Source organism: Nyctereutes procyonoides, unplaced genomic scaffold (genome assembly GCF_905146905.1).
Source record: "Nyctereutes procyonoides isolate TBG_1078 unplaced genomic scaffold, NYPRO_anot_genome, whole genome shotgun sequence".
Taxonomy (NCBI): domain Eukaryota; kingdom Metazoa; phylum Chordata; class Mammalia; order Carnivora; family Canidae; genus Nyctereutes; species Nyctereutes procyonoides.
The window spans coordinates 71489534-71514411 of NW_026575126.1; the positions used below are offsets into that span (position 1 = coordinate 71489534).

The following is a 24878-nucleotide window of genomic DNA, read 5'->3' on the forward strand; positions in this document are numbered from 1 at the left end:
CCTGCATAGAGCCTGCTTCTCTCTCTGTCTCTTATGAATAAATAAATAAAATCTTTTTAAAAATAAGAAGTAAAAAAAAATAAACTCGTGTCTAAAGTTTCCACAAGATATAATGCTATTTTTAAAATGTGTGTTTATAATTATATATATATAATACTATAGACATATATAATATTTCTTTCTCTTTAAAAAGAGTAAATCAGGAAGCAATGGTGATGAAGAGACCACAGTCAGCAGAGGGATTGTCCTGAGCAAAGATGTGGCCCCAGCCAGGAGTGACGGCACATGTTTAGGGGCCCACAGGGGGCATGAGTGCTGGGACCCTGGCCTCCATGAATGGGTGGTAGGCTCCATTTGAGAAGCTGAACACTGAGCCCAGGGCAAGGCATTGCTCACTAGGCTGGGCCTTTTGGGTCTGACCCTACAGAAAGTGGGAGCCAGTAAAGAAGCAGGAGCAGAGTAGATGTGGTATGTCACAAAGACCTAGTCTGTCCTTGAGGAAAGCCACCTGGGGTCAGGAGACTGGGGAGGGTGCCGCAGATATGGGTGAATTCAGGGGACCAGGGAAGGCCACAGGGTGATCTTGGGCCAACTCTCCCTCCTTCCTAGGAGAAAGCTCTCTTTGCACAGGCACAGGAGAGAAAGGAGGGAATCCTTCCAGGCAGGGAGAGGCAGACAGAGCCCCCTGTTGGGGTGTATGGCCTCACCACAGCACCAGGGACAGCACGAAGCCGGGCTGGTCCATATCCAGGGCTGACTTACCCATCAGACTCCACAGGCACCATGCCAGGGCCCATGGCACTTCCTGGGACCCTCCAACATGCTGTTTTTTAAAGACAGAATTAAAAAATCTTGCAGGTCAAAAGTGTTTTCATAAAGAATATTGATGTATTCATCTTTATACTAATGTAGGTGTCAAATATAATTTTTAATAATTGTTTTTACTGGAGGAAGGGGCCCAGGAAGGCCAGAGTGTGTAAGTCACAGGCGGCAACTGGAGACAACAGTTTATTTAGCACAAAGTCCTGGTGAGAGTGCACGGGGCCAGGCATGCATATGTGAGGAAGGAGGTGCGGAGTGTGGGGAAGTTGTGTGTGAACCGGCAGTAACTGAGCTCTGGCCAGGGCCGTACACATGGTGGAGCCTTCCCAGCAGCCCCGGAGCACCGCACCACAGCCCAGGGATGGTGCACAGATTACTTAAGATGACAGCTGCCGGGAACAGTTTGAATCCAGGCAGCTGAATCCACAAACTGTTTCTAACTGTCCTGAGACAAGGCCATGCGGGGACTGGAGGCCTCAAAGATACACTTGCGGTTTGGCCTGGGTCAGTGGCTGCAGGATGGGTAGTACAGGCCCCAGGAGAAGACATATGGGAAGGGGGGCGTCCTTCACATGGGATAACATGTCCCTTTGCTTCTCCCCAGGGCATACCTAGGAAGGGTCAGGAACGGGCAAGGACCAGGAGGGACCAGGATGGAGGAACGTGCTCCCTGCCTGTGCTGCAGCCCATTGTGGGACTGACATGATGACGGGGCCGTGCAAGCGGGGACTCCCATGGGCCTGTCCAGTGGGATGACCTAAGGCACAGAGGTAAGGCAGGGCACAGGGAAGGGTCAGGCCTGAAGGCCCCACTCAACACTCAGCCTCAGTCCCCTCATCTGTCAAATGGGGCCCATGAAGTCCTGGGTATGAAAGGGCCTCCAGGGTCATAGGGAGAGCTGGGACCATAATCCAAAAGCATTGGAGCCTGGAAGGGGAGGCCCCTCCTGGGCTGTGGGGGGCCGGAGGGCACTGTCCACAGTTTTTCTTCCACATGCCCATCCCTGACTGAGGGAGAACATGGTCTGGAGCGGCTAAAGGTCATGCCTCTGCATCTGACAAACCTTGTTAGGCTTCTGCCCTCAGAGCTAGTGCGGCCAGGAGCCAGGCTCCTGCGTGGGCCGCAGGCGGGGGTGGGGCGGGGCAGCAGAAGGGCTCCAGAACACACTCAGCACCGTCCAGCCGGGAGCCTCCCCAGGCAGGGCCCGCAGAGGGGTGAGGGGAGCCCCCTGGCAAGGGCTCGCTGGCCCAGCAGGCAGCTGAGTTGCCCTGGGAGAACCCCCAGGGGGCACCCCCCCCCCGCCTCCCCCCGCCCCCCCCCCCAGACAGCAGCTTCAGAGAGGGCAGGGGTCCCAGGCCCCCTGGGCTGGGGAGTGTGAGGCCCAGGCCGCCGACTGCCCTGCCCGCAGGCCCGAGATCCCTGGCTGCGCGGGGCAGGGTGGCAGCGGCGGCGGGGGCCAGGCTGGGGCCTCCTTCCTCCCCGTCAGCAGCTGAGGTTACTTTTTTCCCCTCCGCTGCTGCTGAATTTCCCTTAGAGTTGGATAAATAAGCAGCAGGTTCCAACGTCAACGAAACAGGAGCTCAAGCCGCCTCACAAAAGCGGCTTTCAGTAGCGGCAGGCGCCTCGGGCCGTCCTGGCCTCAGGTGGCTGCAGCAGCCCCAGCCCGGTGTGAGGCTGGACCCAGGACGGGCCTCCCTGGAGGTGGGGCACCCCCCCCCCCCCCCCCCCCCCCCCCGCACTCTGCACTCACAGACACCAAGACCCTTCCCGGCAGGGAAAGGGCCCGCTTCCTGCTGGTAGCTCTGCAACTCTCTGCCTCAAATGCTTTCCCCCTTCCCTTGGCCCAGAGAGAGCACCTCCCTCTCCAGCACTCACAAGCTGGTCACCTCTTTGGATCCTGGCCTAAGCCCCGGCAGAGCCCACATTCGTCCTTTGCACCCATGGCACTCAGCAAGATGGAGTAATGCCCACCCTCCCTTAAAACCATACTGGGCTCCCCATTGACCAAGAGGGGACATTGGCTTTCCAGCCTTCGCTGCGACCCCGACCCCAGCAGGCTGCCTCCTTTCTCTCTCTGGAGCTTTTCCAAAGGCTGTGCCCTCTGTCTAGAATGCCTTTCCTTCTCGTCTACCTGGTCTCCCACTTGGCTTTGTAGACTCAGTTCGTGCATCACCTTCTGACACCCACCCCAGGGCCTCTGTGTAATCCCAGATGTCTGCTGACACCACAGTGGTCGCTATTTTGTCTGGGACTCGCACTGCCTGTGAGCGACCAGAGAGCAGTCTCCCAGTCTCGCTCATCTTGTGTCCCCAGCATCCAGCCCAGGCTGTGCTGTGTGAGCCAAGGTGCCTGGTGCAAAGGAAGTGCTCAGTTCGTGCTTGGTACCACACATTCCTATAAAATCACATTAACGTTCCACTTACATAAACTAAATGTAAACTACATTATACTGACCGCAGTCCAGCACCGGGAGGAGGGAGTAAACGTACAGAACAACCTTTAGGGATGAAGAATATATTCATTAGTATTATTTTTTAATCTTGGCGCCATTGCTTGTCCTTAGGTCAGTAGCTTGAACTCTCTCTAGGCCCGGTTCCTCACCTAAAACTTAAAATAAATAAGATCCAGGGATCCCCGTTTGGCTCAGCGGTTGAACGTCTGCCTTTGGCTCAGGGTCTGATCCCAGGATCAGGGATCAAGTCCTGCATCAGGCTCCCTGCATGGAGCCTGCTTCTCCCTCTGCCTATGTCTCTGCCTCTCTCTCTCCGTGTGTCTCATGAATAAATAAATAAAATCTTTAAAAAATAAAAAAATAAATAATATCCAGGTCCTAAGCAAAATGTAAGTTAATACTTAAACAATACTTATTTTTTATTTAAGATTTTTAATTTATTTATTCATGAGAGACACACACAAAGAGAGAGAGAGAGAGAGAGATAGGCAGAGAGAGAAGCAGCCCCATGCGGGACTTGATCCCAGGACACCGGGATCACATCCTGAGCCAAAGGCAGACACTCAACCACTGAGCCACCCAGGTGCCACAAATGATACTTATTTTTAAGCTCATTTCACATTGTACTGGACAGTTATTATATATAGTAATCACGTGTGCACGTTATTTTTTTTTTTAATTTTTATTTATTTATGATAGTCACAGAGAGAGAGAGAGAGAGAGGCAGAGACACAGGCAGAGGGAGAAGCAGGCTCCATGCACCGGGAGCCTGACGTGGGATTCGATCCCGGGTCTCCAGGATCGCGCCCTGGGCCAAAGGCAGGCGCCAAACCGCTGCGCCACCCAGGGATCCCTACGTGTGCACGTTATTAATATTTTAATGTGTTACTTCCATACTTTCATATCGGGCTCCCCACAGGGAGCCTGCTTCTCCCTCTGCCTATGTCTCTGTCTCTCTCTGTGTGTCTCTCATGAATAAATAAATAAAATCTTTTTTTTTAAAAAAAAGGAGTTGACAAAACATTTTCTGTAAAGAGCCAAAGAGTAAAGGCCCCAGTTTGTGGGCCTTGTGGTCTCTGTCACAACTACTCACCTCTGCCCTTGTAGCTCAAAGACCATAGATTCCCTGTCAACCATAAGTATGGTTTTATTCCAATAAAACTTTATTTACAAAAGAAAGGCTGCGGGCCAGATTTGGCCAGTGGAACACAGTTTGCAGACCCTGAATATAGAAACATAAACTCATGTGTCTGCATGGTGATAGAAATTGTAACAGAAACCGCCTAAATATCTATCTAAAGGGGATTAGCTGAATAATTTATAATAATTCCACACTGTGGGAATCAGAGTGACAATTAAAAAGAATGAGCTGGATCCTGTGTTTTGACATGGAAAGACATTCATGACAGATTTTTTGTTTCAACTATTTTATTAGGAGAATTTAAAATATACAGAAAAGTTGAACCAAATTCATAGTGAGCGCCTGAATGCTTACCATGTAGATTCTACATTAACATTTTGCTACACTTATTTTAATCATCTATCCATCATCTACCCATGATAGATTTTTAGGTGAGAGAAATGAAGTGTAAAATGTGCAACAATATTGGGGGACCTGGGTGGCTCAGTTGATTGAGTGCCTGACTCTTGATTTCAGCTCAGGTCATGATCTCAGGGTCATGAGATCAGGCTCCCTGACAGGCTCTGCACAGAGCATGGAGCCTGCTTGAGATTCTCTCTTTCCCTTTCCCTCTGTCCCTACTCCTCTACCCTTCTCTCCCTCTCTCCCAATCTTTCTCTCTCTCTCTCTCAAAAAAAAAAAGGTAGAATATTAATTACCTTTTTTAACAGATTTTATTTATTTATTCATGAGAGACGCAGAGACAGAGGCAGAGACACAGGCAGAGGGAGAAAGAGGCTCCATGCAGGGAGCCCGATGTGGGACTCGATTCCAGGACTCCAGGATCACACCTTGGGCTAAAGGCGGCGCTAAACTGCTGAGCCACCCAGGCGTCCCGAGGTACAATATTGATTCCATTTTAGGAAAACAAAGAAAAAATAAGAAAAAACTGCACTGTGTGTGTATGTGTTTACAAAGTCTAGGAGATAGTAGCAAAAGAGGTGCCTGAACTCTTAATGCTGATTCCCCAAGGGCTGGGTTTGTAAGGAGAGGAGGACATGATCATCTTATTTCTCTCCTCACCTCTAATGCTGAGGAGTCGTGAAAATCAGAAATGTCCTAGCAAGGAATTGTTTAAATTCTTCAGTAAGAATGGAACAGTCTAGTCCAGCCCTTGACATCCTATGAAGAGACACTGAGTCATAACCAGGGTTCAAGTTTCAGGGAAGTGGGTGCATTCCTGGAGCCTGCCCTGTGCACAGGCATGTGTGCACACACAGGAACAACCAGGCCCCTGTGTGTCCCTGCAGATGCTTACACTTACCTCGCCCGCCTCCTCCTGCCCATAGTGGTATCGCTCCACACCGGCCCCTGCCCAGAAGCAGGTGCGTCATTGTACCTGCCAGGTCCTGCCGCACATTGACAGCCCTCCTAAGGTGTCCTGGGCACCTGGAGAAGGTGTGGGCTGAGCCTGCTCATTCACACAAACACCTCTGGGCTCCAGGGTCCAATCAATACACTTCCCCACCCTCAGGCCCCATTTGTATTTAGTCTCTTCCAGAAAGATCTATGGCCCCCTCCTCATTACAACATGTTTTTCATCAACAAACACTTATGGGAGCCTGCTCCAGGCCAGGCGCCCAAGACACCCAGGTGCTTCCAGGCTTGTGGGGAAGACAGGCACAGGTGTGGTGGCCCCAGGGCGCAGAAGGGGCACCAGGGCCATTGGGCAAGGGCTCATCCTGGAGGAGGCAGTATCAGAGCCAAGTTAGGGAAGGGCAGGGCAGCAAGTGTCCAGTGGGGGGGACAGGTGGCCATAGTCAAGGAGGATGTGGTAAGAAGGGCTTCGGGGAGTGCAGGCCAGGGAGACAAGGGGGGTGTAGGGGAAAAAGGTAAGGGGTGTCCCTTCCCACACGTGCAGGGCCCCCAGGAAGGGAGGCCTTCTGGGGAGGAGCTGAGAGGGGGGTTCTAGTACCACCATGCCCCTGTCTCTGGCCCCTCTGCCCAGGGAAGCAGGAATGGGGGTGGGCACTGATGGTAATCCCCCTCCTCCGGTCCATCGTCTCCCTTTCAGTGAGCCCTGGGGTATTGTTCTGCCTTTGTAAAGACGGAGATCGAGTGACAAAGCCGAGTGGGTGGGCAGGCGGCCCAAGAGGCCTCTTCTCTCCAGGCAGCATCTGCATGGGGGAGGGGTCCTTCCACACACCCCCACCTCTGGCTTCCCGGGAGCAGCTGTTGCCATGGTGACAGACCTGGCATCCCCCAGCTCCTGGGGCGCCCTCCCCACTGCCACTGATGGAGGAAGGGCCCCCAGACTCCTCTTTGCCCTGTGGGGGGGCAGGGGCACCAAAAGCCAGGATTCCCAGGCCCAGTGCTCCTGGCGGTGCGCCTCCACTGTCCTCAGCCTCCCCACCTGGCTGCCAACAGAGCGGCTCCTCTGCAGCCCCCACCTCCTACAGACGCCCTGACTGTGGGGCCCACTATCATTCATGCACCTATGTGTCCTGGGGGCCAGACACACAGAGAAATAAACTGTCCCCATAGTCCTTGAGCAGCTGCTGGCATTGGGGTGGAGGGAGGGCCAACAGTTCGTGAGCGCACAGTGAGGGGACAGGGGGTGACAAGGACTCTGGGCCCCCAGAGCAGAGCCTCCAGCCCCATCCAGGAGAGCTGGGGGACTGCCCCTAAGAGGTGATGCTGGGGGCCAGTGTGCCCAGCAGAGCAGAAGAGTTTGAGGCATGATGGGGGGATGTGCCTGGTGCGTCCCCCAGGGGGTACAGGAGAGTGATGGCAGGAGATGTGGAGGTGGGTTGGGGGCCACGCCTGGAAGGTCTTCTGCTGTTCATGCCAGGAACATGAGCTTCACCCTGGGCAATGGGAAGCTGCTGCTGGCATTTTGGGAAACTGTTATCCTTGACCAGGTGATCAATGCCAGGTCCTTTTTTGCAAGGTACCCTACCTTCTAGGAAAGTTCTGGATCTTGCAGCCGTCCCTCTCGTGGCTCAGGTGAGCTGAGTGTGGACTGTGCACTGGCCACAGGGCTGCATGCCCCTCCACGGATGCCCCATCTTGGGGTTGGGGGGAGCCTCTCGGAGAGCATGAGGCTGGGTGCAGGCCCATGACAGAACATCCCCCTTGCCTTCTCCCTTCCCGACCTCGGCGTGGCTCTGTGGGGGGCTGAGCTTGCCATCCTGAGTCCCCACCGCATGCGAGGCTCCATGATGGGGCAGGTGCCCTTCTTCCGGTGCCGACAGGCAGCCTCATGCCAGGCGAGAGCCTGAAGGCCCACCCTGACCTTTTTGAGCTGTGTAATCTGAGCAAATATTTTGAGTTTTCTGTGCCTCAATTTCTGTTCTGTAAAATGATGCAGGACTGTTATAGGGTTAGAAAGGTCACTGTGGGAAGTGCCTGGCCCAGGACCCGAGTGGCTCGGCTCCCTGGAGGCCCTTGGTCCATCTTCTAGACCCCTTGCAGGGCAGGCCCCTCCCTCGGCACCTCGTGCTCTAAGAATCCCGAGCAGCTGCTAGGGTGTCTGGACCTGTGGAGTCTGAATCTGGGTCTTCTAGGTACCCCTTCTGGGTGTGAGGGCAGACAGGGCAGGGCCTGGGGTGGGGACACCATAGTGGCTAAGTGAGTCCCAGACCAGAGCAGGACCCCTTGGGTGGCCAGCTGGGTGGCACTCGTATTCTACCTGCCGAGCTACCTGAGAGCCATAGTGAGAACCTGGCTGGGCAGAGGCAGGAGGGCGCAGGTGCTCTGGGACTCCAGACAGCAACCCCCTCCTTGACTACCCTGGGCCTTCCCAACCTTGGGGGTGTCTGGTGGCATGGGGTGGGTACTTCAGAGGGCACAGTACCAGATCTCACTTGCTGTCAGCTGTCACTGGCAGACTAAGCCATAGCCATAGGGGTCACAGTCACTGCACTGTGCATTGGTGGTGCCATCTGTGTGAGGACAGTCCTCCTAGCTTGCCATGATTTAGGTGCTGCCCATGGAAGCACAGGAGTAACAGTCTGACGTCATTCTGATGGCTCGTCTACACGAGGAGGGCATGAGGTGAACTCCTAAGCTATCCATGGGATGTCACTATACTTGCCCCTCTGCCCTGCAGGTACAGGAAGGAGAATGCAGCTCTCCAGGGGGCTGTTCGGGTGGTGGCCACAGGCTTCCTGGCCAGAGGGGATCCCCAGCGAAAGCCCTGTACCCAGGGAGCTCAGGGGAGGGGAGGGCAGAGAGAGAGGGAGTCTGGGGTGCTAAACTGAAGACCTCCAAATACTGTACGATTTCACTTATATGTGCAATCTAAAAACAAAACAAAATTCACAGATACAGAGAACAGATTGGGAGGGGTGGGCAAAGTGGGTGATGGGGGTCAGGAGGTACAAACTTCCAGTTATAAGACAATTAAGTCCTGGGGATGTCATGTTCAACCTGGTGACTAGAGTCAATAACACTGAATTGTACATTTGAAAGTTCCTAAAAGAGTGAATCTTGGAAGTTCTGATCACAAGGGAGAAAAAAAATGTGTAACTATGTATGGTGACAGATGGTGATGAGAGATTTACATGGTGATTATTTCCCAGTGTATACAAATATTGAACCATGCTGTACACCTGAAACTAGTGTTGTATGTCAATTATACTTCGGTGTGGAAAGCCAAGTCCCGGGGGGGCCTGGCTGGCTCAGGTGGTGGGGCGGGCAACTCTTGATCTAGGCGCAGTGAGATCGAGCCCCACCTTGGGTGTAAAGATTACTCAAAACTTTTTAAAAAGTTCAAACAAAAAATCTTTAAAAAATAAGTAAATAAAAATGAAAAGCCGAGTCCTTCAACTGTGAGGGAAGCACTTCCTAAATCCCTCCCGGAGGTGTTCAGGTGGCACCGTAGAGAGCGGAGCCTCCGCACGGATAGGGCGGATAGGGCGGCACTGTGACCCTCCAACCCCACCCGGGAAAGGAGCACAGGAATCTTATGGAAGGAGCATGGAGGGGCAGCCCCGGTGGCGCAGCGGTTTAGCGCCGCCTTCAGCCCGGGGTGTGATCCTGGAGACCCGGGATGGAGTCCTAGGTCGGGCTCCATGCGTGGAGCCTGCTTCTCCCTCTGCCTGTGTCTCTGCCTCTCTCTCTCTCTCTCTCATAAATAAACAAAATATTTTTTTTAAAAAGTCAAGGTAATTTTAAAAAAAAAAAAAGAAGGGGTATGGGGGGGGGTGGCGCCCGGCTGGCTCAGTCCATCAAGCAAGAGACCCTTGACCTCGGGGCTGTGAGTTCGAGGCCCGGGTTCCCCACCTGGACTGCGGAGAAAGTCATGCGTGCAGTGTAGACGGGAAAGCCGCACTCACACAACAAATGAGTTGCTTGTTTCTCGGGATCATTTGCCTGTTTTGCAGAAAAGGAGGCTGCGGGGAAAGAGCCCAAAGACACACGCTGCAACCCGCACTGTCCCTGGGTACAAAGCCGAGGCTTCCCAACGCGTGGAGGCCTCGGAGATGGTCTGCGCCTGGGGCAAAAGAGGCGACCCGGGTCGGAGGGCAGGGAAACCTCCGGCTGTCCCGTCGGGGAGAGCCGGGCAGCACCGAGCGCACCCGCGCCCCGCGCCGCACGATCGCGCCCACGCGGGGGCCGCGGCGCGGCGGGGAGACGCGGCGCCTTTAAAGCCCGGCGGGGGGCGAGCCCGGCGCGCGGAGGGGGCCGCCCCTGGGCGTGTCCGCCCAGCGCCCCGCCCCGAGGCTTGTAGCGGCGGCCCCGGGAGGCGGCGCCCGCTCTGGCTCCGCGGCCGCTCGGGTGGCAGCGGTGGTGGCGGCTCGGCGGGCTCGGCGCCTCCTCTCCCTCGGGCGGCTTCCCTGCGCGCTGCCGGGGCGCCCGGACGCACGCGGGCGGCTCGGCGATGGCCCGCGCCCCGCGACGTGGCGGGCGGGCACGGGGGCGCCGGACGGCGCGGCCCGAGTGAGCCGCCCTCCCGCCCCGGGCCGGGGCCGCCCGGGATGGCCGTGCCGCCGCTGCGCCGGGCGCTGCTGCTGTGGCAGCTGCTGGCGGCGGGCGGCGCGGCGCTGGAGATCGGCCGCTTCGACCCGGAGCGCGGGCGCGGGCCGGCGCCCTGCCAGGCGGTGGAGATCCCCATGTGCCGCGGCATCGGCTACAACCTGACCCGCATGCCCAACCTGCTGGGCCACACGTCGCAGGGCGAGGCGGCCGCGGAGCTGGCCGAGTTCGCGCCGCTCGTGCAGTACGGCTGCCACAGCCACCTGCGCTTCTTCCTGTGCTCGCTGTACGCGCCCATGTGCACCGACCAGGTCTCGACGCCCATCCCCGCCTGCCGGCCCATGTGCGAGCAGGCGCGCCTGCGCTGCGCGCCCATCATGGAGCAGTTCAACTTCGGCTGGCCCGAGTCGCTCGACTGCGCCCGGCTGCCCACGCGCAACGACCCGCACGCGCTCTGCATGGAGGCGCCCGAGAACGCCACGGCCGGCCCCGCCGAGCCCCACAAGGGCCTGGGCATGCTGCCCGTGGCGCCCCGGCCCGCGCGGCCGCCCGGCGACCCCGCCCCGGGCCCGGGCGGCAGCGGCGGGGGCGGCACCTGCGAGAACCCAGAGAAGTTCCAGTACGTGGAGAAGAGCCGCGCGTGCGCGCCGCGCTGCGGGCCCGGCGTCGAGGTGTTCTGGTCGCGGCGCGACAAGGACTTCGCGCTCGTCTGGATGGCCGTGTGGTCGGCGCTGTGCTTCTTCTCCACGGCCTTCACAGTGCTCACCTTCCTGCTGGAGCCCCACCGCTTCCAGTACCCCGAGCGCCCCATCATCTTCCTGTCCATGTGCTACAACGTCTACTCGCTGGCCTTCCTCATCCGCGCGGCGGCGGGCGCCCAGAGCGTGGCCTGCGACCAGGAGGCGGGCGCGCTCTACGTGATCCAGGAGGGGCTGGAGAACACGGGCTGCACCCTGGTCTTCCTGTTGCTCTACTACTTCGGCATGGCCAGCTCGCTGTGGTGGGTGGTGCTGACCCTCACCTGGTTCCTGGCGGCGGGCAAGAAGTGGGGCCACGAGGCCATTGAGGCCCACGGCAGCTACTTCCACATGGCGGCCTGGGGCCTGCCGGCCCTCAAGACCATCGTGATCCTGACGCTGCGCAAGGTGGCGGGGGACGAGCTGACCGGGCTGTGCTATGTGGCCAGCATGGATGCGGCCGCGCTCACGGGCTTCGTGCTGGTGCCCCTCTCCTGCTACCTGGTGCTGGGCACCAGCTTCCTCCTGACCGGCTTCGTGGCCCTCTTCCACATCCGCAAGATCATGAAGACAGGCGGCACCAACACGGAGAAGCTGGAGAAGCTCATGGTCAAGATCGGGGTCTTCTCCATCCTCTACACGGTGCCTGCCACCTGCGTCATCGTGTGCTACGTCTATGAACGCCTCAACATGGACTTCTGGCGCCTTCGGGCCACAGAGCAGCCCTGCCTGGCAGCCACGGTGCCCGGGGGCCGGAGGGACTGCTCGCTACCGGGGGGCTCGGTGCCCACCGTGGCCGTCTTTATGCTTAAAATCTTCATGTCGCTGGTGGTGGGGATCACCAGCGGCGTCTGGGTTTGGAGCTCCAAGACTTTCCAGACCTGGCAGAGCTTGTGCCACCGCAAGATGGCAGCCGGCCGGGCCCGGGCAAAGGCCTGCCGGGCTTCCGGGGGCTATGGCCGTGGCACCCACTGCCACTACAAGGCCCCCACTGTGGTCTTGCACATGACTAAGACGGACCCTTCTCTGGAGAACCCCACGCACCTCTAGGGACACAGGCCTGCGCTGGCGGCTGTTGCCCCTCCTGCCCCCGCCCCCTCCGGAGGAGACAGCTGACTAGCAGCTGCCCAGCTGTCAAGGTCAGGCAAGTGAGTGCGAGGGGCCGAGGACCGGGGCGGGGAGACGCTCCTTCCACCCTGATTGCCTGCCGGGACCCAGTGAGGCTCACTCCCCTGTGGCCTAGTGCAGGGTGTGGGCCTGGCCAGGTCCCCCCCCCCCCGCCCCACCCCCACCGGGGTCCTGGGGAGCGCGTGGGGAGGAGGAGGGGCAGAAGGGGGCGTGGTCCAGCAGGGAGTTTATTTAATGATGTAATTTATTGTTGAGTTTCTCTGGAAGCTGTGACTGGAATAAACCCCCCCCCTCCCCGTGTGGCACCGCTGAGTCTTCTGTGGGCCGGGAAGGGGGAAAGTAGGAGGGTGAGGGCCCTGCGGGAGTCTCCCTGGTGGGCGGAGCTGGGTGGGTGCTGGCCTCATGTGCCACAGTTCTATGGCCACCCACTGGTCAGGAGGACATCCCGGTGGAGCCGCTGTTTCTGCAGAGGTCCCCAACTGCGAGGGTGCTCACGCGTGTCTGTGTGTGTGTCTCCTTTGGGCAACCTGCTTGCCTGAGTCCTGGGTTCCTGCTTCAGAGTATGGCTGGAATGCCTGCTGGGACACTCGGGAATCCCCTGGGAAGACACCTGCCGGCTTGGAGACTCCAGCCTGTTTGGGGGCTGTGAGTGGGACTTTCTTTACTTGCGTGGGAAATGAGGGCGTCGTTCTGCCTCCAAGTTTCCCTTGGAGGCTCGGGACCTGCTCCCGCTGTCTCCTGTAGGTGTGTCCTGCTGTCCCTTCTCTGGGGCCCTGAAGGCTGAGGCTGGAGTGACTGACCTCACTGCCTGCCAGGACTGCTGGCACGTCCACCTCACTCCTTGGGGTCCACATCAGGGCCCCGCACGGCCTCCCCTCATCTCTCTGGGTGGAGATGGGGCAGGACCGATCTGGGGGCATCTTGGCAGCTCAGACACAGGAGATGGGGAGCCCTGGAGTCTCGTGGGAATTGGGCCCCCAGCTCTGAAGGCTGCAGAAGGATTTGAGGTGCGGATAGCTGCTGTGAGAAATGAGGCAGGTGCAAGGGAGTGTACACGGCTGCTCCAGGGCAGCTTGCACACTCCTGTGCCAGGGGACAGAAGAGGTACATACCTGTGTGTGCGCCAGGGAAGCCCAAGGCTGCTGGGACCTATGCCATCTCTGCCCACTGGAAGGCATGCATGGCCATCCTATGGAGACTCCCATCAGCTTGGGGTGAGGGGTCAGACCCCATAGCCCCATCTTGGCCTCTTCTTTGACCACTGTGACTTCAGCCAGGTGAGGGTCTTTGACCCTGTCCCTGGGTGCAAGATACACAGAGCCAGCACTCAGTGTCACAGCCAGGAGGCCCCAAAGGTCTAGCCTTGCCTCGCAGCTGACAGGAGGCCCAAGGTCAACTGCTTCCTATCAGTAGGGATGAGTTCCAGGGTCTTCTGGGCTGGAGCCCTTTGCCCTGCACCAAGCATCAGTCTCAGCGGGGCAAGAAAGACATCCGTGACACAGGTGGTGTCAGATTCCCATCAGGACTTGCGGAGAGTTTGGGGATGTCCCTTACTATGAAGAGGGGCTCTGACCCCCATGGGACCTCTCAGCCTTGGCACCTGTGCTGTGCATTTCCTGCCTGGCATGTCCCCCCACCTAAACCTTCCCTCTCATCTGACACACGAGGGCCCCTGGCCTTTCTGAACCAGACAAGCCAAGTGACCCTGACACCCCATGAGGTCCCTTGACTGAGAGACTGTGCTTCTGGAAGGTGACAGGGGCCTGGGCTGGGAGGGTGGAGACAGATCAGGTCCACAAGCCTGAGGGGAGCCAAGCTGAAGCTGCTGAGGGCCTGCGCCAGGGCAGGGGTGGTGGGAGCAAAAGGAGAGGATTCTGGAGACCTGGAGACTGGAGAGGAGAAAGGCAAGTGACATGTATGGGCAAAGGGTGGAGGGGTGCTGAGCATCAGGAGTGGTACCGGTTTACCCCTGTCCCTGGGCAGTCAGCAGCCCAGGAGGGGTGGTGCTCAGCTAAGCACCACCCAGCAGAAACAAGATTTGGGCTTCCAGAACAACCTGGAGGGGAGAGGTGGGAGGGTGAGGGGCTCTGACAGCAGCCTCTGGGCACCGGGGGCCACGGGAAAAGACCCAGACCCTGGAGGAGAAATAAGAAGGCAGCATTAGAGACCTTTTACAGAAGGCTTCCATTTGAGACTTATGTCCCCATTTTACAGACTGGGAAGTATGGGGAGCTTGGAGATCACACAGCCATGCAGCCTTTGGCTTCTAGAGCACATCCATGTGACTTCCAGCACATCATGGATTCATGGGGAGCAGCAGGTGTTAGAACCTAGGGCAGTTTTGTCCGAGAAACCCCTCCCACAGCGCCCCCCCCCCCTTCAGCCTCCAAAAGGAAATTCCAGAACCCAAGAGAAGTGGCTCAGAAACCAACATCTGCTGGCCTGTGCACAGGGTGCCCCAGCCCCTCCCCGCCGTGGCCCTAGCAGCCCAATAAGCAGATCTCAGGACAGCACACGTCCATGTGGGCTCAGCCCGGCCTGCCAGCTGAGCTTGTGCGTGGGAGGCGGGAAGTAAGGGAACTTCTTAGCCCTGACCTTGGTATTAGTTCCGAGGAAATGGTTCAAAGTTCCCAGGAGTCAGCAGTGGTGATCTTGACCAAGGTCAGACTGAAGAGGTCCCAAGGGGTCAGGAGGTCTCTCACTGCCTGCTCTGAGCCCCATTCCGGCTGAAGGCTTGGGGAGTCAAGGAAGCCGTACCCTCTCTTCAGCCTGGCTTGTTTCTTACTGTCCTGCTCGAAGAACCCTGGCTCCCCAGCAATCCAGACTCCACTTTGCTGCACCCCTGACCAATTTCCGCAGCCTCCGCAGAGACTGGGTCTGAGAAGGCAGCGCAGGAAGGACGAGGGGGAGGGTTCCGATGAATCCCAGGAGCAATGCCTCACTCCCCTGTCCTCAAGAAGTAGTTCTCATGTCTTCATTTGCAATTGTCAGCCACTCAGGAGGCTCCCAGCCACTCACACCCCTGGCAGGGGGACCCGGCTAATGGTTTAACAGGACCAGGGTATGCACCCTAGATGAGGGGACATGACTTCACGGACATGGCCGGGCCCTGGAGTCCAGTGGTGACTGTGTAGAAAATGCTTGGGAGGCCGCACAGCTCCCTTCCCCAGAGCTGGACTACTGGCTGCACTGGAGCTGACCTTGGGGCAAGCGGCTTCCTCCCCTGGAGGAAGAAAATCCCCCAGTGCTCAGAGCAGGCCTGGATGGAGGCCCTCGCTCAGCAAGGCCAGTTCCACTTCTCGGTAAATGGGACCGGACCACACAGCGAGGTCTGCAAAATCTTTGAATTCTGTAAGCAGGTTGCCACATAGCAGTGACCTACTCAAATCAACCACTCTGACTTTAAAAAGTCCCAGCTTAAAAAATAAATGAAGACATAAATAAGACTGGCTATGTGGTAGAACTGTTGAAGCAGACAGAGTACATGGGAATTGATTATATTTTCACTGTTTGTCTAAGATGTCTGAAATTTTCCTGTTTTAAAATGTCAGGAGTTGCCCCAAAATTAAGTCCTTAAGCACTACACAAGTTCCTACAGCAAAGCCCTTAAAATATTTTTCCTGAAGTTCTAAAATTCTAATGAAAATGGGGGGGGGGGGGGGCCGCACAGCTAGAGAGAAGGCTAGGAAAAGCTTGGAGGTCTTGCTTCGCTTACCCTGGGCATCAGAAATCTCTGCGGGAAGCACAGAAATGCAGCAGAGTGACCTGTGCTTAGAAAGCCAGTCAGGGATCCTCTTGTTCCTGAAGGAGAACTGCCACCAAGAGTCAGTGGGACCAGCACCTGAGACTCTGCACAATCCACTCCCACACCCAAGAGGACAAAGAAAGATTCAGCAGAACTGTTTCTTCTTTATAAACACAAGTACATAATGTTTATTTCAAATTCCAATTTATTACAAGTTTACCCTTTAATGGGGCCCTTCCTCCTTAAAGACAATTAAAAAAAAAAAACAAACAACAAACAATTCAGGTGTCACTGAAGTGGGAACACAGGATTCTCACTGTGAACAATAGACCGGCTCTCGGGTAAAAAGGCAGGGCAAGGTGTTGGTGGCTGGACTAGGGAACTGGAGCGTCAGTGCTAACTCCGAAGCTGTGGGAGAAGGGACAGGAAACCTATCCAGCAACCACTGGAGCAAATCCCCACAGTCTCCGGGAAGGGCAGGCGGGGGGGAGACCGGGACCACACCTCCAAGTTCTGTAGAGGCTTTATTCTCAAGTTCTAGGAGTTGCAATCCCCTTGGTGGACAAGTTTTCCCTTAAATTAAGTTCAGAAGAGCTGAGCTGCTCACATTTTCTAAATTCAAAGCTGATAGAAAAGAAAATTAAACCCTGTTTTGCATTTTTATCAAAATCTGCCATAAAAGGGAAGGGAGACTACCAAGTTCTGCCTAACTAGAGCTACTAGCGCCAGACTCCTAGTTGAAGGGGCCAGCCGAGCCCCTCCTCCCTCTGCCCGCCCCCCTGCACTGACATGGACCCCTGTGAGAGGACCCCTGTGCAAGACTGATCAGCTTATCAATCTCACAGAGCTCAGCATCTGAGGCCAGAACAGGCTCAGGAGGAGGGAGGCGGCGGTTGGAGATGGAGGAGGCAGAAAGCTGCCAGGGCAGGCAAAGGGACATACCCTTCCCCACCAGGTCCCACTGCTTGTCCTGCTGACCCTCCAACCCTGCTTCTCTGAAGAGAGAGAATGGGCTGAGGGAGGAGACGGGGCAAAAGAAAGCAAACACGTTATCATATAAACTGTACTGTACATGTGCCAAAGCAAGATGACAGAAATATTTTACAAGATGTTCTTTATACAATATCACTGCTGAAACAAGCAACTTTTAATAACTAGAAAAGTCAATTTAAAAAAAATTAAACATTTAAATTCTTCCTGCTTTTCTTCTGCTCCCCTAAGAGCTTGTGTCTGGTATGTGGGTGGGCTGGGCTCCAACACCCCTCTGGCCAGATCCATCCAAGTAAAGGTTATATGCATGATTATAAGCAGGACTCCAGTCTCTAAGTGAAGTGCCTTAGGTTCTTTGTGTGTGTGTGTGTGGGGGGGGTTGTTTTTTTAAGTTTTTTTTTGTTTTGTTTTGTTTTTGAAGGAGTGAGGTGGGGTGGGAGAGGGGAGAGAGCTGTCACAAAGAAGGGGAAGAGTATTCAGGAATGGCTCCAGGACATGTCCCTTTACTCCGCAAAGAGCAACTCAAAAGAGCAATGATGCTGGTGAATACAGAATGCGGTATGGCACTCACTGATACCGTCACCTGAGGGAGGGGAGGGGAGAGACCGAGGACGGCTTCAAGAAACAAGACTGTGTGAGTAGAGATCATAAAAAATTAACACCGCCTCCCCAGTTGGCCTGATTACCCCTGATCCTTCCATGTAATACAGTAATTCCTCCCCTGGAGACCAGGGGCTTGGCACTGTCATGGTGGCCAAAGTGGGAGGGACCGTAGGAAAGAAGAGAATTAAGGGACGTGGGCCCTTGAGAAAGCTGTACCCTTGGCCTCTCCCTGGAAACTCTCAGCAGGGCTAAGGCCGCCTACCACCCATGGTACCTCTGGGCAGAGACCAGCCCAAGAGTAGGCTCTCCAAAGAGCTCTGCCTGCTTAGGGCCCTCTGGAGAGTTGGGCAAGGCAGCACAAGCTTGGGATGATGGGCATTTCTGGGATCCCTGTGATCTCCTCCCTTCTACATTCTTCTCCATCTTCCTCTCCCGCTGGCTCCTGCTCCCTCCCACCCTCCCCAGCTCTCTCCATTCCCCCCACCTAGGCTCCCTTACCAGGGCCCTGTCTCTATTTCTTTTGCCTTCGTCCCCTGGACTGTCCAACGGGCTCTGACTCACTGTCCCCTTCATCTTCAGCAAGCCGATCGGGAAACTTCTTGCGTTTCCTGCGGACATATGGGTGGCCAGGAAGGTGTTTATGCAACAGAGCCACCAGACACTGTTCTGTCTTCACCATGCAGTTCAGCACATGGCTGCCGCGGCAGTTGTAAAGCTCAGCATTGGTAAACACTTGCTTCATGTCGGTAAGAAACTCCTGCACAGAACGGTAGCTCCCACAGGAACATTTGTTCTGCATTGTCTGGAAGTCCATGGGCTGGGTGATGATGTCATAATAATCCTCAGCCTCATCTCTCGTCACGGGCTCCCTGTGGAGAAAAACCAAATGGAGATGAGAGCACAGGCTAGAGGACAATAGACAGAAACCTGGTTCCCAGACCACCATTCCTGGAACACCCACCCCTGTTGTGATCAGCCGGCTGGCAGGTAGAGGAGGTATGTTCACCTTGTACTGAGTGCTGTCTCTACCAGTCTGAGAAGCTAATTCCCCTGACACTCAGATATGTCCTAAAGGAAGGATCAGTGTTGTCCCTACAACCTCCATTCAGAGAGCCCCAAGCCAACTGCCTGTCTGCATGCCCTAAGCACCCACAAGGCCGGCCGGTCCTGCTCCCTGTGCTTCAGGATACAAAGCCCACCTGAAGGGCCAGCTGAAGCGGTACTTCACAATCTTGTGGAGGATATCTTCACACTTCTGCAATTCTAGGCCTTGCCTCCGAGAGCTCCGCTTGGTCTGAAGTACCTGGTGCCAAAAAAGAGACATGCTATTACAGGTCCAAGAGAAGAGTGGACAGAACAGAAAATGTTATGTATCTGTTTGTTTTTGTTTTGTTTTGTTTTTTGTTTTTTAAGAGGGACGCCTGTGTGGCTCAATGGCTGAGCATCTGCCTTTGGCTCAGATCGTGATCCTGGGTCCAGGGATCAAGTCCCACATTGGGCTCCCTGCAAGGAGCCTGCTTCTCCCTCTATGTCTCGGTCTCTGTCTCTCTCTGTGTGTCTTTCATGAATAAATAAGTAAAATCTTAAAAAAAAGAAAAAGAAAAGATTCAACCAATTTCTTGGAGCAGAGACAGTCAAAATCATCTGACATTCAAGTCAGAGAGCATGCTCAGCCAAGGGCCAGGCATCTTCCCATCAGCCCGCCAGCCTCCGGTGGAGGCTGATCAAAGCTGCAGAGGGCAGGCAGCAGTTGCCCTATTACAGTGGTCCTGCTAGAGGTCAGCCAGAGAGGCTGCTGTCACCAGGACTCCGGTGAGAGCAGATGGACCTGGGATTATGTGCACATGGTGGAGGGGAGTATAAACAAACAACTGTGGAGACCCTGAGGGGGTAACAGGGACCTCTGACAGCCATTTCTGTGGGGTTGGGGGCTCTGATGGAAGAAAAGCAAGAAGTACAATTCTCCCAGTCTCTCCTGCTGTAAGCATGTGGAAGCTAAGCAGCTGAGGAGGAAAGGGTAGGCGTCCCCTCCAGGGCGCCATTGCTGCTGTGACTCTCAGCGGTCAGAGCCCCCAGGCTCGAAGGGTTAGTTAGGGCTGGGCCAGCAAAAGGATCTCACAAAGCTCTCAAGCTCCCTAATGGTTTGCTTTATGCCCCCAAACCATTCCCAACCTCAATTCACTCTGCCAAAGTAAGTACATTTTCAAGAGCCTCTTATTGTTCTTTAAAGCTCAAGTGAAATCTGAAGTAAAACCACTAAAATTACATTGGTTGAGGAGCAGAGGGGAGGGTAATGCCCCTCCCACAACAACTGTGGGCAAAGAACCCAAAAGTGACGGAGGCTCCAACATTGCTGACATTCCCACAATGGAGACCCAGCCCCTCTGAGCCACTGGAGACACATGGATACTATTTTAAAATCCTTAACAAGTCATGGGCTGCCTATTAACTCGAGGAGATGATGTTTTCAAGCTACAGCAGGGGAATGCCGGACATAGCTGCTCCTGGGGGGCCTGCTGCCTCCGTCTGCCTACAGGCCCACCCATCTGCCGCATCAGCCTCCAAAGGGGGGGGCGGGGGGCTTCCCACCTGTTGCCTGATGGATTCCTAAGGCTGGAGCAGGGGCGGGGTGAGAAACAATGGTATAGGGAGGAAGGGAAATCACTCACCAGCTCTTCAACCTCCACGTCATCCACAGGTGGTGCCTTTGGCCGAGACTTCCTGGCGGGATGCGGCTTCTTACCTGGCCGGCGTCCCGGCCTCGCCGCAGGGGGGATGACACCCTGCTTGCCCCGGACAGTCTTTCGAGGTCTCACTGAAATAGAAAATAGAGAGTCAGAGCCGAACAACGGAGGATGAAGAGAACAATTCTATGAGATGAGACCATGTGGTCGAGCAGAGCATTGGCTCTCTCTAGTTCTAAGATGCTCTTGTTCTCTCTTGCCCTACCTGACAGGATACTTTCAAGGTAGAGAAGCAGATGAATGGATACCTTTCACCAACTGCCAAAGACCTTCTAAGAATTGTTTTGAAAGACAGTTCCTTCATAACGGCCACTCTATCCTCACGCTGTTCACAGCTACTCCCAGGAACGAGACCTCTGAAGGAGTCTGTGGTAAGCTGACACACTCAAGAGAAGAGACTATTTGGTAACAGGCCAGCCTGGAATTCCCAGAGCCTAAGCTCAGCCTGTGTGTGTCCTTACACATGAGGTAGAATCTGGTTGTAGGGGATCTCTGGGTGGCTCAGCGATTTAGCGCCGCCTTGGGCCCAGGGTGTGATCCTGGAGTCCTGGGATCGAGTCCCACGTCAGTCTCCCTGCATGGGGCCTGCTTCTCCCTCTGCCTGTGTCTCTGCCTCTCTTTCTGTGTCTCTCATGAATAAATAAAATCCTAAAAAAAAGAATCTGGTTGTAGCAGTTCTTGCCTCATAGTTTCCCAAGTAATCTTCTGCTCGCCACAGCAATCTTCTCAGAGAAAAGCTGATACCTACTCAAAGTCTTCCCTCACTGAATCCAATTCAAGGCTCACCTTGGTCCTGTCCAGGATCCCCAAAGGGAGAATAAGGAATACAAAGGCCACCAGGATGACCAGTGTCTCCAGGTTTACAACAGGTACTCGAGGTCAGGCAAACAAACAGTTATCAATATGTCCTCAAGGAGTGATGCTCCGTAAGGATTAGCTTAAAAACTTCTCCACTAAACACATTTTCCCTTGAAAGTAGGGAGGGCCATTTGGACAGATACAGGGGTATAAGGAGCCAAGGACACAAAGAATCAATAAGCAATGTTTCATATTCTACTTCTAGACCCTGATAACCCTTCATTGGCTATTTTACGGTCTCTAAGCTCAAGACCAGGCTTGGAAAAGAGAGTAAGAAACTGACACCAAGGATGAAACTCAAATTGCTAGAAACAGCCACCAACCCAGGGCCTTCAGTTACACTAGGAAACTTCTTCGGTGGCTTAAAAGGTAGAGTAGACAAAGGGCTCTCAAGTACCAATACTTCCCAGATCCTTTTGGCAGATAAGACCCTAGAAACCTGAAGAGAACAATTCTTGGAAAGACAACAGTAACTAGCAAGAGGAAAGCATCCACTTCTCTGAAAACAAACAAAATGAGTCCATGTCACAATCAGAATTTATTTCCTGACCACCTTATGTTCCAATCATACTCTCCACCTAGCAGATGAATTCTCTTCATAATCTGGAGTTATGGATAATGGAGAGATCATGCCTAATGCACAAACAAAAGGAGTCCTGTAGGAATGACAGAAATTAAAGTATTCCACGAGAGCCCTGCAGGATTGGGAAAGCAGGGACAGGTGTGCACACCCAGCATATTTTAGCAGCACCATTGCTGTAAGACAGGTCACATCAAACATCTTCTTGGACTCCTTATAACGAAGTCTGAATGTTCAGAATGCTATGATCTTGGAAACTGTACTTTCTCTTCAAAAGCTCATCAAAATCATGATCTGTGCTCTTTTCTACTAACCTAAAAGGAAAGGTATATTTTGCAAAGGAGGAGGCTGTAAAAGGCTAGACTACAGGGCTTTAGGTTTATTTTGGGGGGGGCGGGGGGGCTTTTAGGTTTAACCATGAAAATGACTCATGAAGAATGGCCATCAGAAAGTGAGAGTCAATTAGGTTAAGTGTACCAGGAGAGCCCCCCCTCCGCCCCTCATTCCCACAGGCATCTAGCGAGAAAAAGATCTGAACCTTCATGACAACCACCCTAAGCCATGACAAAACTAGTTTTCTCTTTTCAAACTTGCAAAGCTAGACCCCTGTAGACTGATGAAGAGAAAGATCACTGTGACCAAAGGAAAAATAACTTCTTTAACAGCAGCACTGCAGCAAAGGCAGTACCTCTGTACCACTGTAACAGAGGAGAGAGGGCCTAGGCCTTCCTTACCCATTGTCCCTACACACTGAGAAGCTCAAAGCAGCAGACTCGTCCTAAATACACTTGGGGCCTTGACTTCCACTAAATCTCAGACCAAATGGACCTACATAGGGCTGATATTCTTAAAACCAAGTCACCCTACTTCCCACTAGGAGGATGGTTACATGGCATCTTAAAAATCCATTCAAAACCACGGCACTTGGGATCCCTAGGTGGCGCAGCGGTTTGGCGCCTGCCTTTGGCCCAGGGCGCGATCCTGGAGACCCAGGATCGAATCCCACATCAGGCTCCCGGTGCATGGAGCCTGCTTCTCCCTCTGCCTGTGTCTCTGCCTCTCTCTCTCTCTCTCTCTCTCTCTCTCTCTCTCTATGACTATCATAAATAAATTTAAAAAATTTAAAAAAAAAAAAAAAAACACACCACAGCACTGAGGGGCACCTGGGTGGCTCAGTTGGTGAAGCATCTACCTTCGGCTTAGGTCGTGATCCCACAGTGCTGGAATCAAGTCCCACATGGAAGGGGGGGTCCCCTGCTCAGCAGGGAACCTGCTACTCCCCCTACTTATGTTCTCTCTGTCAAATAAGTAAAATCTCAAATAAATAAATAAATAAGTGAAACCACAGCAGTGGAGTCACTCCATAGCCACAACATGAGAGAGAAAGAAGATGGGTCTGATGGCGACACTGGGTGGGGGTCTACTGCCAACCAGTCTTCCCAAGTCAGCTTGGAAAACTGTGAGGTCAACTATGAGGGGAAACTGAATACTTACATCGAAGACCAGCCACCTCATAATCCTCTTCCTCCACTTCCTCCTCCTCTTCCTCCTCCTCTTCCTCACTCTCATCATCTTCACTGTCCTCAGAGGCAGACTCTTCAGTGTAATTCCTGTGGGGAGGGAAAAGCATGTAGGGAACGTGGTCCTAGGCCAAAGTGGTCTAAGAAAGGATGAAGTTCTATAAGGATCCTCTTCACAGACTGGGCAGATTCAACAACGAGGGGAGGAAACCTGAATGGAGGCCAGGACATGGGCAGCAGCATGAAAGCCTAAGCTGCAGCAGTATGCTCCCTCCACCAGGCCCCAAATGCTCTGGATAAGACACCAACAGCAACAGAAATCAAGACCAAAATTCAACCTCTCCTCACATAAGATACAAAACCCATTCCTTTTGTCTCATAAAAATCGCCCAGATAATGTAACATTTCAGATATTAAAAGCTGTTCCCAACTCTGAAGTGCACTGAAAGGATAAACACCCCAGACAGGTGTTACTCTACCTTGATGGCCCCCTTCCAGGAGCGGAACAGCTTGCAGATGACCATAACATCAAAGCAATGGTAATCCCAGCTCAGAACAGCTGGTCCAAAGCCCTGTCATTTCAGGGTAGTGTGCCTTACTTGGCTCCAAGTGCAGCTGGAGCAGAGTAAGAAATAACCGAGTAATGCTGTTAGATGGGGTCAGGATCAAACAACTCTGCCCTCTCACAGACCAAGCCAGAGCGCTGATAAGCTGCCCTCTCACAACCTCAAACTGCAATGTGGAAAACAACGGTATTACCTTGGCAAATATAAAGCATCTTCTCTTTACAAGGCCTCTATGTTTGGCCTTATTGGGATCAGAGTGAAGAACAAAGCACCACCTCTGCTCTCGGGACACTCCAATCTCATGGGAAGACACTCATATGTGAGACTAACCATGGAGGCAAGATGCACCAAAACACTTAGATTTGCACCAAAACATGGAGATTGGACACTTGGTTGGAACACAGAGGAGAAACAATTAACCTTAAGAATATAAAAGTATTTCAACAAAAAAGCAGTGAAATTTTAAGTAAGCCATAGGCGATTCCCTCAGTTCCAGGGAGAGGGAATATTCCCAGCGAGGAGGAAAGCCCAACAGGCAAGGATACCAATGAACAGTCTGTACCAAGCACACAACACAGGAATAAGGGCTCATAAAAACAGTACTATATAAGAGTCTCAAAAATCAGGCCACGGAATATGGCCTTTATTCTAGAGGCAATGGAAAGACAAAAGTTTCAGGATAGTGACATGAGATTATCTTTGCCTTACATAAACCATTCTGGCATCCCCAGCAAAGTGGGACAAATAGGAGGGGAAAGACATGAAGTAAGGAATTGAGAAGCCACCAAAGGAGCCTGGATGGGAGATGTAGGAGGGCCAACTGACAGAATGGACCATGGAGAGTGAGCAGAAGGGGACTGACTCAGAAGATGTCTGGACACAGAACTGATCATATCTGGCAAATGAATGGGTATAGAAGCAGAAGGAGAGGAAAATGTCCAAGTTGACCCCAGAGTTCTAATCGTAAAGAAGGAAGGTCATGAGTTTCGGGATTTTTAGCAGGAAGTAGTTGCAGAAGTAATTCAGAAGGGGGC

General features: G+C 54.1%; 2 protein-coding genes across 2 annotated transcripts in view; one reads left to right on the top strand and one right to left on the bottom strand.

The window, feature by feature from the left end:
• Positions 1 to 10375: 10375 nt before the first annotated feature.
• On the top strand, positions 10376 to 22807 carry FZD9 (frizzled class receptor 9). Its single transcript, XM_055340101.1, has 2 exons — positions 10376 to 12258; positions 20533 to 22807. Exon 1 carries the CDS (start codon positions 10376 to 10378, stop codon positions 12158 to 12160), a length of 1785 nt encoding a protein of 594 aa, XP_055196076.1. The 3' UTR covers positions 12161 to 12258; positions 20533 to 22807.
• The window catches only part of BAZ1B (bromodomain adjacent to zinc finger domain 1B), a 69231-nt gene continuing 62377 nt past the window's right edge, over positions 18025 to 24878 (bottom strand). Inside the window, exons 16-19 of the mRNA XM_055340100.1 lie at positions 23253 to 23368; positions 20246 to 20391; positions 18776 to 18879; positions 18025 to 18445 (exon numbers count right to left, since the gene is read on the bottom strand). Coding sequence (XP_055196075.1) covers positions 18088 to 18445; positions 18776 to 18879; positions 20246 to 20391; positions 23253 to 23368 — 724 coding nt within the window. The 3' untranslated portion in view covers positions 18025 to 18087. The remainder of the gene's footprint in view (positions 18446 to 18775; positions 18880 to 20245; positions 20392 to 23252; positions 23369 to 24878) is intronic.

What these genes read in the sequence shown, in the direction of transcription:
- FZD9 (XM_055340101.1), top strand. Translation starts at nt 10,376, where the DNA reads ATGGCCGTGCCGCCGCTGCGCCGGGCGCTGCTGCTGTGGCAGCTGCTG.